General features: G+C 42.5%; 1 protein-coding gene across 1 annotated transcript in view; it reads left to right on the forward strand.

Moving 5' to 3' along the window:
• Positions 1 to 4,748, forward strand: part of stk3 (serine/threonine kinase 3) — a 313,612-nt gene extending 308,864 nt beyond the window's left edge. Inside the window, exon 11 of the mRNA XM_033019460.1 lies at positions 1,096 to 4,748. Within this exon, the coding sequence (XP_032875351.1) occupies positions 1,096 to 1,254 (159 nt within the window). The 3' untranslated portion in view covers positions 1,255 to 4,748. The remainder of the gene's footprint in view (positions 1 to 1,095) is intronic.
• The last annotated feature ends 8,634 nt before the right edge of the window (positions 4,749 to 13,382 follow it).

The following is a 13,382-nucleotide window of genomic DNA, read 5'->3' on the forward strand; positions in this document are numbered from 1 at the left end:
ATCAAAGGATATGGAGAAAAAGCAGGAACGGGGTGCTGATTTTAGATGATCAGTCATGATCATATTGAATGGCGGTGCTGGCTCGAATGGCCTACTACTGCACCTATTTTTCTCTGTTCAGTTTGCTGGCCCATCCAGTATTTCTGTGCTTTTTTCCTAAAAATATTTTCCTCTGGTTGATGTCTGCTTCCATTTATTTCATTTGCTTCCAAGGAAAGCGATCCAAAAAATAGAGCAGTCTTTAATACTGTTGCTTGCACTGCCTGATTTAGATGTGGGAGAGAAGATCATGAAGGATGAGACAGAGGAGCAGTAAAAAGATGTAAAACAACGGAGGTATTTTGCCCAAGGGTTTCTATTCGTACCCCCAAATCTGATTTTGGTGCCAAAAATTTGTTTGGGTTCTGAAATTAACCTGTCACACACATCCCATTTGTAGCAGGAAACAACATGTGGAGCATGGAAAGTCTTCCCACAGAGACACAAGAGGGTGCAGGAATCTTGGACAAAAAAATCAAACTGCTGCAGTTTGATCCTGACTACAGGTGCCGTCTTCCAGTGACCTGCGTGGGTTTTCTCTGGGAGAAAAGCAGTGTAGGTTTCATCCCACACTCCAAAGGTGTACAGGTTTTTAAGCTAATTGGTTTGGTAAAATTTTAAATTATCCCTAGTGTGTGTAGGATAGTGTTAGTGTGTGGGGATCGCTGGTCGGCGTGGATTCGGTGAGCCGAAAGGCCTGTTTCCACGCTGTATCTCTAAACTAAACTAAACTAAACAGGTCAGTCGACATAAATAGACAGATGTTGTTTTGGGTCTGAAGACGTGTTTTGCTCAGGCCCTTCTCATCTTTCTTTTAAAGATGGTGTCAAAGTGTTTGGGGACAAGCCAGGATTTTGATGTAAAGATGAAGGGAGAATAATTAAATAGTTATAATTTTGCCTCCACATTGTAGGGTTTCAAGTTGTGAACTAGTTGATTGCCAGGTGGCTAAATTTTCAGTTAAAACAATTTGACGGCTACGACGTGGACGAATTATTTTATAAAAATGAAAATATGAAGAAGCTGTTTTTCACCATGAGTCTCTTTATTTTATAGCTGAAAAATCTGAGCTTTGAAGAACTACAGATGAGGTTGAGTGCTCTGGATCCAATGATGGAGCGAGAAATTGAGGATCTGCGCCAAAGATATCAGGCTAAGCGACAGCCTATTCTAGATGCCATGGATGCAAAGAAACGAAGACAGCAGAACTTCTAGTTGAACTTACTATCCAGGGTAGTATATCATCATCTCTAAGATGTAGTGCCAGAACATTTAAAGCAAAAGTAATAAAACACTGTAGAACAATGTTAATTATAACCTGCAATCTTTCCTGCAGTCAATGAAGCAATCAGTTTTAACAGGAAATGTATGGTTTATTTCCTGGCTACCTTTGTTTCGCCACAGCTTCAATCCATGCAAGGAAACCATAATTAGGTTTGAAACATGCTGTGTGGGGTCAGGCAACACCGACAATCTGAAATGCCATTAATGTAGCGAAACATCACAAGATGCTTCGTGGAAATGTTATCCCCCCACAATTTGTTATTGAGTACAAAAGGAAATATTGGGACAGAGGCCCAAAACCTTGAGGAATAGGTAGGTTCTGAAGGATGTCTTAAGGGCAGTCAGTGAAGGAGGCAGGTTGAACGCAGGAATTCCAGAGCCAGGGGGCTTTAGCAACAAACGACAAAGCTGCCTATGGTGGTGTGATTAAACATTGCAGTATTCATGAGCCTAGAATTGGTGCAGCACATATCAAACTGACTTAAAAATGTATTGCCACTCCTTCATTGTAATGAGGCTTAAATTCTCACCCTCGTTAGCCAATAACACAAGTAAGAGTGCCTTTCACCTAAGCGATTCCAACATTTTAAATAGGCACCTCACCCCATCCATCACCAGCTTCATGGTAATTGGGGATGGGCAATAAATGCTGTTCTTGCTAGTGATGTCCACATGCTTTAACTTAATTTAAAACATTGCTTTAGTTTTTCATCAGATGTCTGTCAGGTTTCAGACTACTATCATCCTTGGCATATAAAAAACAGCTAATAGGCATTCCTGTGGCAGGGCACCTAGAACTGTACACAGCCCTCAAAATGTGGCCATACCGATTTCTTGTACCGCTGTACATATAATATCTTGCGAGCCACCTCAGCAAAGGCAGACATCAATGATTACATTTGCTGCTGCCCTCATCCTTTCAGTGCCCAAGGGAAAGGATGTTGAAAGCTCAGGATCTCAAACCTACCACAAAATGCATGGTCCCTTGAGCAGCATTATTCAGAAAAAAGAGCCACAAAGTATATGAGTCTGATTCCTGGCCCATCCAGGTAAAGATTGCCTGTGCGATGATAATGTGTTTCCATGGACCATCCCGTGTCACTGCATGCTTAAGGAGTGGCCCAGAGACACATTGTCCTTTGCAACTGGCCCTTAATATGACACACCAATTTGTTTGTATAAGCACATTGAATCAGGGGCTGCTGCTCACAATAGTAGGGTGTTAATCTCAACACGTTGTTGCTACTATAGCCAGGCAATGTTGCTAGCTGTTCAAATATTATGGTGTGCACAGCTGATGCATTGGCAAACCCATTGATTGGAGTCGGTTTTGGCTTCAAATTTTCAACACTAACTAATCAACAGAAATTGATATCTAATTGAGGATTACCACTGATTTATGCAAGATTAAACTGAATGCTTCATTGTCTATGAAGATGTTCAGCAAATTCCAAGAATGGACATAACTATTGTAAAAGATTGTGTAGTTAATTTATTTTAATGTGAATACTGATTTTATTGTGCATACGAGGATTTAATGGTATCAGCAAGCGCCAGTTCTATTTTTGCTTCTATTCTATCATGCTGTCAACACTAAGTGTCTTATATCTTAACTTATTGTTCTCATGTTCAACTATGTGAGCCTTGTTACAACAGCCGCAAGCTGTATGTAAGTTCACAAAAGAAACATCAAGTGATGTAAATTCCTTGAACAAACCCAGTGTTTAACCTGTTTCAGCAAAACTGCCAATTTTTCTTGCTGAGTATTTTCATACATTTCGATGCGCTAGTGATTAGTGGTAACATTTGTAAATGCAATCCCGCAAGGCCTTTATAAACCCAAATTACCCCCCCCCCCTAAAATTCTAAGTCGCACCCATGTACCACCTGAGAGATGGGCCTTGTTTACATAAACTCAAATAGAACTACTGCAGATATAAAAATAAAGTACAGCTTATTGTGCGTCTATATTTTATTTTTTTCGCTGTATTCATGTAGGCCATTTGCCATCCCCAGTGCAATGCCCCACTACAGATAGACACTAAAAGCTGGAGTAACTCAGTGGGTCAGGCAGCATCTCTGGAGAAAAGGAATAGGTGACCTTTCGGGTTGAGACCCTTCTTCAGATTGAGAGTCAGGGGAAAGGGAAACGAGAGATATAGAAGATAAATAGCCTCACAAGTTGAAGGCATGGGTGGATAAGAACATAGAACAGGACAGGAACAGGCTCTTTGGCCCACAATGTCCGTGCAGGACATAAAATCATGTAATACCTTAACTTGAATGTGCTAGTTGAATCCAGCATAACTTGATGGATTTTTTATAATATTGGAAATGAAACATTATGCATGCATATGCTATGCATATGCCTCAGCTACTGTTTAGTCTTGTAATGTTGTGCTGTGTACAAACCTAAACCATAACCTTGCTAAATGAGAAATATAAATGACACTGGTTGCGAACTAGCTAGAATTAGCTAATTCATTCTTTATATTGCAGGTTTTAAATGGTGTGCCGTTACAAATGAACTTTTATGCATTAGCTTATTCAAAAGACAGATGATGAGCAATTAGAAGGCTTTGTGCAAAAGCAAGATTTTTAAACTGACCCAATTATTCCAAACTCTGTCCTTTTTAAAATAAGGATAAACCATTCAGCCCATCATGTTCATCCACGGTGCAGTCCCATCAACAATTTTCCCCCCTCCATATTTTCCTGGAACTTTCCCTCACATGCCCAAGAACTCCACTGATTCTATTGCCACTTACCTCCACTAAGGAATAGTTTACACCAGCCAGTTAACTTACCAGCATACCTTTGGGATATGGGAGGAAATCAGATGCCCTACATGGGCAAACCCACTCGGTCAGGGGGGGACCTCGCAAACTCCACACAGACAGCATTCAAGGACAGGAATGAAACCAAATCTCTGGAGCTATGAGGCAGCAGCACTACACTATATCATCATGCACTGTGAAGTGGTAACACCAGCAAAGTGCTGTGCATACCATGGTGATGTTTCTTAGTTATGTTTTTGCTTTGATCATTTTATAACATATTAACACTATTAATTCTTCACCCACTACATTTGGCAGCTGACTATATAGTCAGTGCGCTTTCAACTCAAACTGGAGTTAAGAATGCTCATAGAAAAAGGGTGTGTCGAGAGAGAAAAGGATTACATACGTTTCTTGGTGTGGACAATACTGAATTAACTACCAAAAATTGATTATTCTATGTGTGTTTAAGGAAAAGTGGAATGTATATACTGTCGTGTGTGTAATTTATTATACAAGTAATTAAAAGTAGATTATGGTTTAAACTTTAAAAATCTCTAGAAACTTAAATCCATCTAGAAACTTAATTGATGACTGGATTCCAAGAATCACAGCAAGTTGCCAAATTGGAATAGTTTCAGTGCCTTTTAAAAAAAAAAATCACTTGATTAATGTGAACATTTCAAGTCAGTATGAGTTGATAAAGTGTGATGCTGCTCGAAATTCTTTCTCTTGCAATAGGGCAAGGTCGGAACAATTATGAATTCATCTTGAGAACAGAACTATTTCCTTCAGTGGATCCATAGTGCATGCTCAGCAGGAAAAGCCACTCGGGAAGAAGTAATCATTCACTGTGATTAACCCAAGGTGGATTACAAGCGAGTTAAGGTTTAGCTCACATAAAGTCCTGGATGTTTTTGCATTTATATGGCTCTGTGTTTCATAAGACTGTTAGTTTAGTTTAAAATAGACCCAAAATGCTGGAGTAATTCAATGTAATCCAGGAAGAGGTCCGAGCAGGTGTGGAGGAAGAGCGTGTGAGCAGGACGGTGGGGCTCAGGCAGCAGGGAGCGTGGACAAGGTGGGAGAGCATACCCGCAGCGCAGGATTACCTGGTCAAACATCATGTAGGCAGACCTCCAGCACGTCCGGTTCCTTGTCCAAGCTGTCTACGATGCCCTACCAAGCCCAGCAAACCTCCACGTCTGGGGCAATAGCGAGACACCTTCCTGGAGGATCATTAGAACATCTCCTCAGCAGCTGCCCAAAGTCCCTTGGGGAAGGTCGCTTTCGGTGGCGCCATGACCAGGTGCTCAAGGTGGTTGCTGAGAGCATAGCCACTGCCATCGGTAACAGCAAACACCACCACTCCCCAAAGAAATCAATCACTTTTGTCAAAGCTGGAGAGAAGCCTCGACCACAACCAAAAACAAGGATGGGCCTCCTCCACACAGCCACTGACTGGCAGCTGCACGTCGATCTGGGCAAACAGCTGAAATTTCCACAGCACATCATAGCAACATCACTGCAGCTAGACATGATCAGTGCCCTGGGAAGAATGTATTGAAGAGGCTAACGAGAGGAAACGTGCAAAGTACCAGGAACTGGTGGAGATGTGCCAGGACAGAGGCTGGAAGACATACTATGAGCCCATAGAGGTGGGCTGTAGAGGCTTTGCAGGACGCTCACTCTGCAAAGTCCTCAACCAGTTGGGCAGTACGGGGCTGGCAAAGAAGAGGGCAATTCAATCTGCAAGCGAAGCCACAGAGAAAGCCACTAGGTGGGTTTGGATTAAGATGGCTGATCCATGGGCGGTTGCTGCTGGGACGCAAGTCAGGGCCTGATCAACCCCGGCTGGGTCGCCTGGGCGAGGGTGTCTGATGTTGTGAGACCCGAAACACCCAATGACCCCAGGTCACATCACTGAGGACGTGTCCCAGCGCATCTAGAAGATGTATCTTTCACACATAAGACTGTTAGTTTAGTTTAAAATAGACCCAAAATGCAGGAGTAACTCAACGGGTCAGGCAGCATCTTTGGAGAAAAAAAGGATAGGCGTCATTTTGGCTCGCGACCCCAGACCCAGTCTGTGTATGAAGATGGGTCACGACCCCAGACCCAGTCTGTGTATGAAGATGGGTCACGACCCCAGACCCAGTCTGTGTATGAAGATGGGACACGACCCCAGACCCAGTCTGTGTATGAAGAAGGGTAGCGACCCGCAAATGTCACCTATCGTTTTCTCCAAAGATGCTGCCTAACCCGCTGAGTTACTCCAGCACTTTGTGTCTACTTGTGGTATAAATCATCATCTGTAGTTCTTTGTTACTACTTAGTTTAGTTTAGTTTAGAGATACAGCATTCAAAATAGGTCCTTTGGCTCTCCGAGTCCACGCCAACCAGCGATCACCCATTCTATGTTCCATGTTATTCCACTTTCTCATCCACTCCCTACACATCAGAGTAAATTTACAGAGGCCAATTAACCTACAAACCTGTGATGATGTTCTGGGTCAGGACTCTCCTTCGGTCTGAAGAAGGGTCCTGACCCGAAATGTCGACTGTCCATTCCCTCCACTGATGCTGCCTGACCCACTGAGTTCCTCCAGCTGTTTGTGTTTAGTGCTCTGCCCATCTGATTGGGCTGCAGTGGTGGGTGTTGGTTTAGATATTTTTTAAGAGTATACATTATAACTTTTAAATAAAATGTTTCGCAAATATTCTGCTTTTCTTAAAATAATAACACCAATAATAATGACCCCATGGATTTGTGAGGCTTTTAAATATAAGCATTACCATGGCAGGACCATTAGAGTTAGGGAGGCAGCATTCATGAACAATTGAGTGATTACCATTGCGTATTGCAGTGTTTAATATTTGGCATCATCAGAGATTCTTTGTTTTAAAGTAAAGCTGATGTGGCAAAAAAACATGGTAGGACATGCTATTGAAGTAAGGCGCTAAGGGGTTGCGTAGAACATAACTACCGTTTCGGCTGATGGCCATTTTTGTGCCCTACATTCCATCTAATTATTTTATCCTTTAGAAAACTGGGAAGTGTTAAAGATGTCAGTTATAGATTGAAGACTAGTCTAAAATACCCTGATTTCAATAAATGCTTGGCTAAACATTGCACTTTTATTAAGCAGAACGCCCAGCTTGTTTAAAGCAGCTTTGTAAAAACTTCCCAAAGGAGCTTTGTAGGAGCTTAACCAAACAGGAGTTGTGCTGGCAGCAGCATCACTCCTGTCCACATGCATACCTTCTCAACGTTAACGTTATCTGCTCTGATTTCCTCAGACTTAAAACAGCTGGCAGTCCAAACCATAATGGAAGGTAACGCATTCCAAATACGCAGATCTGACAGCACCTCCAATGAATGCAGGCATTTAGAGGTCCACAAGGGGGAAATGTTGCCGGTCCCAACATCTGCCGATTTAGAGTTAATTTCTCCCAGTGATGGCGTGTTTCTGGGATACAATTCAGAATTTTATAACTGAACTTGCTATTAACAAATTATGGCCCATTGTCACCACTTTTCAGCAACTCCTACTGACTTGAATTGGTAAGTGTATTTATCAATTATGCTGTCAATCTCTCTTTGACTTTGTGTTGGATTATTTAAAATATTCATCTTTGGGTATAGCTGGTTGATGCCAACAAGAATATCTATGTATTTTAAATTTCATATGTTCATTTTCTTAACATGGAACACTAACTTATTTTATGATGTGCCTTCTGCTATATCCCACAATAAAGAAAGTCAATAGCTGAGGCACTTGGGTGTTTTGTGATTGATGTTTATATTTTAAGTATTTTCCAAATAACAGCATATGTATTCAAATCGCCAACTTGGAATTCTGAGGCTCCAGTTCACATCCATGCCAGAAAATGTATCAATTTATTGACTGTCTCAATAAACCCAGATGCTTGCAAACGCCACATGGAACAAAACTGGGTTTCAAGTACCAGGTTAGAATATAATTTGGAAACTTACTGGTCGCTGCCTTTGCGGTGTATGAGATACAGATGGAAATCAAAATCTTGAATTTGTTATACTTATATTTTCCTTGTTAAAATTTTTATTTTTATTCCGATTTCCCATCTTCTTCAATTAATACCTTTTCCCTTATAATTGCTACAGTTCACAACCAACATCTTCCGAGGCTAGACACAAAGTGCTGGAGTAACTGAGCAGGTCAGGCAACATCTCCGGAGAAAAAAGGATAGGTGACGTTGTGGATGGGAACCATTCTTCAGACCCTGAATAGAGTGGCGCAGCGGTTCAGTTGCAGCCTCACGGCACCAGAGATTGGGTTTGATTCTAACTATGGGTGCTGTGTGTATGGAGTTTGTAGGTTCTCCCTGCGATGCGTGGGTTTTCCCCGGGTGCTCTGGTTTCCTCCCACACTCCAAAGATGTACACATTTGTAATTTGGTTTCGGTAAAAAATGTGAGTTGTCCCTGGTGTGTAGGATAGCGTTAGTGTATGGGGATGGTGGTTTGGTGCCCAGGGCCTGGCAGACATTGACGCAGAGACATCAACCTGGCTGCTCAACACCCGGCTTGAGATCTAACTATTCCTTTGCTTTTTTTATGTTTCATTCACAAGACATATGGATTTAGTGGGCCCAAGGGAAGTTGGGAGGTCATGTTGCAGTTATATAAGACATTGGTGAGGCCACATTTAGAGTATTGTACAGTTTTGGTCACCATGTTATAGGAAAGATGTTGTCAAGCTGGATAATGTGCAGAGAAAATTTACGAGGATGTTGCCAGGACTAGAGGGCTTGAGCTATAGGGCCAGAGGTTGAGGGCATAGCTTTAAAATCAGAGAGACAAAGTTTAATCATGTATCGTGCAAGTTTTTCTTTACACAGAGAATGGTAGGTGCTTGGAACGTGTTGCCAGAGGTGGCAATGGAAAGCAATTACGATAGTGGCATTTAAGAACCTTTTAGATAGGCACATGAATATGCAGAGATGGAGGTACATAGAACACATGCAGGCAGAGGAAATTAGTTTAAACTGGCATTATGTTCGTCACAGACATGTTGGTCTGAAGGGCCTGTTCCTGTGCTGTACTGTGCTATGTTCTAAATATACAAGCCCTTATCCAGAAACGATGCCAACTCATTTTAGATTCCCCTGTGAGGGAAAATATAATTTAGTATGAATCATAGAGTTACACAGTGTAAAAAAATTGGCCGTTCCGCACAACGTACCTCAGCTGACCAACATGCCCCATGTACACAAGTTCCACCTGTCTGCGTTTGGCCCAGGAATCAACCTGGTGAACCTTCCCTCAACTACCTCCAATACAAATAAAATGTAAAAAGTACCCTGTAGCCCAAATGTGCATTTCCAGCACTCTCCAGAGTTGTAGCAGGACTTCCCCACTCTTACACCCCACCCCCTTTGCAGTAAGTGAAAATCATAAAGCTGCTAATGCTAGAAATGTGAAATAAAAATAGAAAATGCCGGTGGGCAGTATGAATAATACCTTTGCAACAAGGACCAATTTTCCGATTGTTTCGAACGCAACTTTATTTACTCAAACACGTAGCTTCTCCTGTAAAACAGCATTCTGTAGCCTCTACTTTTTTGTTCTTCCTACCACAGGGACCGCGGGCCGTTTTTGAAAGTGGGGGGGCTGAGTGATCACTGATCACTGGCCTCGGGGTGCCCGGTGAGGGAGCAAGGCGACCGAGTGGGGGGAGGGCGGCACAATTATTATTTTTTGTTGTTGCTCGACCACCAAAAACTGGGGGATAACACAGGCCATCCCCCAACTCAAAAAGTGGGGGGAAATATCCCCCATCCCCCCTCGGATCGATGCCAGTGCCTTCCATCGTATAGAAAATTTGACACAAAATATTTTAAATGTCTTATAATTTCAAGTGCTTTTTTTTTAACTCTCACTTTTCTCTCTCTCTCTCTCTCTCTCTCTCTCTCTCTCTCTCTCTCTCTCTCTCTCTCTCTCTCTCTCTCTCTCTCTCTCACATTCTGGATGGCGGAGGTCCTCAGAAGAAGAGAAAAATACGCCTGTGGGCCGGATAATTTCGGGTTATGAAGCATGTGTCGCCAAAAAAGTGGAGGGGCTGCAGTCCTCCCGGTTCCGCGGCCCATGTACCAAAGTGGATAACCTTACATTTCTACACATTCTATTCAATCTAGCAACATTTTCCTACTCTGACAGCCTATCTATATATCTTTGCAGACTCATTGCATCCTCCTAATAATGTCATTTCTCAAATATCATTGCATTATTGACCACATTGATGCTATAGCTAAGAAAGCACGATGCCCAACAAGGCCCCTTATCTGAGGTAAGATGTGCTGGTGTTGGAGAGGGTCCAGAGGAGTTTTACGAGAACCATCCCTGGGGATGACTGGGTTAATATATGATGAGCGTTTGATGGCACTGGACCTGCTCTCGCTGGAGTTTAGAGCATCGGGAGGGGGAACAGATTCACTACCTTCTGACTAAAGAAATTCCTCCTCATCTCCTTTTCAATGAAACGTGGAGAGGTGGGAGAGTCCGGGACCAGAGGGCATAGCCTCAGAATAAAATGACGTACCTTTAGAAAGTAGATGAGATGAGAAGATTTTTTTAGTCAGAAGCTAGAGAATCTGCCGAATTCATTGCACAGACAGCTGTGGAGGCCAAGTTATTCGGTATCTTTGAGGCGGAGATTGACAGATACTTGATTTGTAAGGGTGTCAGGGTTTATGGGGAGAAGGCAGGAGAATGGTTGAAGGGAAAGATTGAGCACCCATGACTGATTGACGGAGGAGCTTCGATGAGCCGAATGGCCGACTTCTGCTCCTACGACTTATTAACTTTAATCACCTCCTCAGTAGGCCAAGGGAATTTGGCATGTCTCAAATAATTTTACCAATTTCTACAGATGTTCATAGAAAGCATCCAACCTGGATTCATCACAGCTTGTTATGGCAAATGGTTTGCCCAAGACTACAAGAAATTGCAGAGAGTTGTGGATGTAGCCCAACCTGTTGCTCAATTCTTTCTCCCCAACTCATTGATTCCATCTATATTTCGCACTCTCTCATCAGCCAACGTAATCAAAGACCACCCACAATGCGCAGAAGATGCAAAGGCTTGGAAACATGTACCATCAGATTCAAAAACAGCTTCTTCCCCACCGTTATAATACTCTTGAATGGACCTCTCGTATCAACTCTCGGATAACTTCCACGATCTTCCAGTTTACCTCGTTGTGCACTTTTTTTAAACTGTAGCTGTAAGACTGCATTCTGCATTCTGTTTATTTTCTCTTTTGCATCAACCGATATGGTCATGAATGGTATGATTTGTCTGGATAGCATCTACATTTCACACTGCCTCGGCAAGGCCACCAGCATAGGGGAATCGAGAACCAGAGGACATAGGTTTAAAGTGAGGGGGGGGAAAGATTTAATACGAACCTTAGGAGTAACCTGCTCACAGAAAGGGTGGTGGGTGTATGGTTCGAGCTGTCGGAGGATGTAGTTGAAGCAAGTACTATCACAATGTTTAGAAACATTTAGACGGGTACATGGATAGGACAGGTTTAGAGGGTTATGGATCGAACGCTGGCAGGTGGGACTAGCATAGATGGGACATGTTGGTCAGTGTGGAAAAGTTAGGCTGGAAGGACCAGTTTCCACACTGTATAACTATGGCTCTATGACTCTAACTACCTTTGCAGTCACTTATTAAAAGGAGAATTCCCTTAGACAAGGGGTTTTAAGCTACACTACCTTCCCAAAATACTTTTGACTGAGAAATTATCTCCAGCTTTGCCATGGTCACCCTTGATTTACTATTGAATACACCCACAATTACTGACCAGTAACAAAGCAAATCAAACTCAAAAATCTATAGATGCTGGAAATCTGAAATCTGCTTCCAGCGTTTCTGTGTTTATCTCAATAACAATGTAGGTCTTCTTTTCTGTTTTACTTCCCCTTTCTTCATGATTTCTGCAAACTGCTTGCCAAAGTTACATCTGGGGAGTAGAGAAGCCCTGGAGGAATGATACTTCACACAGCCGTGTTTTGGAAATTACAGCCACGAGTGGAACATATACATCAGCGCAGGTGAATGTTTTTTCCCCTGTTTATGTTTTACACAGTGAAATATGTCTTAGTTGCTACTGAACAACCAAATAGTTGGCCTGCAATTACTTCCATAACTGTCAGGAAGCTCGAGACTAATGAAAATATATGTAAACACAGAAGTTCTGAATTTCCTCGTGGATTTAGGCAGTGAAGCATGAGCCTCTGCTGAACCTGGGCCAGGTTAGATGTGGCGTGGGTTCAACGACTCCACTTATTCTGATGGAGAGGAGCAGCAGAGCAGAATAGAGTTACGTTTTAGGGTAATTTCTGTGTTCTGAATTAATTGAGTCAACTTAAATGTATTTGGTTGTTTTGGAGTGGGTTCTGATGATTTTAAGAGGCAGCACAGTGACACAGCGGTAGTCCCTGCCTTACAGCACCACATCAGTTTTCTCAGGGTGCTTCAGTTTCCCCCCCACACCTCAACGACGTGCACGTTTGTAGATTAATTGGCTTCTTCCAAATTGTAAATTGTCCCTGGTGTGTAGGTTAGTGCTAGTGTACAGGGTGATTGTTGGTCGGCGTGGACTCAGTGGGCCGAAGGGCCTGTTTCCATCCTGTACCTCTGAAGTTTAAAGTCATCCAAGTTGCCTAACACTGGTAGGCATCTTTGTTGGGTTGGACTAGTTGGGCCAAAGGGCCATTTTCCATGCTGTATAACTATGACTATGTATTTCAATTTTATTACTTTCCAAATGTCTGTGAAAGTGAGATAAGTTAATTGGGTGGGTAAGTTAATAAGCTGCTGCAAATTGCCTCTGCAGCAGTATCAAAATTTGATTGGGCGCATTTTAGTATTGCATGCAGTTTTGTTCAGTCAGAGGTTTCAAAGGTCACAGGGAGAACATGCAGACTCCACACAGACATCACCCCAGGTCAGGATCAAACCGGGTCTCTGGTGCTGTGAGGCAACAGTTCTACTAACTGTGCCACTCTTGTCTTGTCACGTGAGCCAAGAAAATTAATAGTCACTGAACAAGGATGTGAAATGAAGAAGACATTGCAACAGAACTGAATGAAGGCAGGAATATGATGAATGAAATAGCCGAGTCCACTCAGATTCTTTAGACTTCCATATTTCTAACTTTCTTCCAGCCATCTCTCTCCACTGCTGTGCTCCATGCAGGCAAAATATTTTAATTTCTTTAGTTTGTAAAAG

The sequence above is a fragment of the Amblyraja radiata genome, chromosome 4, assembly GCF_010909765.2.
Source record: "Amblyraja radiata isolate CabotCenter1 chromosome 4, sAmbRad1.1.pri, whole genome shotgun sequence".
Taxonomy (NCBI): Eukaryota; Metazoa; Chordata; class Chondrichthyes; order Rajiformes; family Rajidae; genus Amblyraja; species Amblyraja radiata.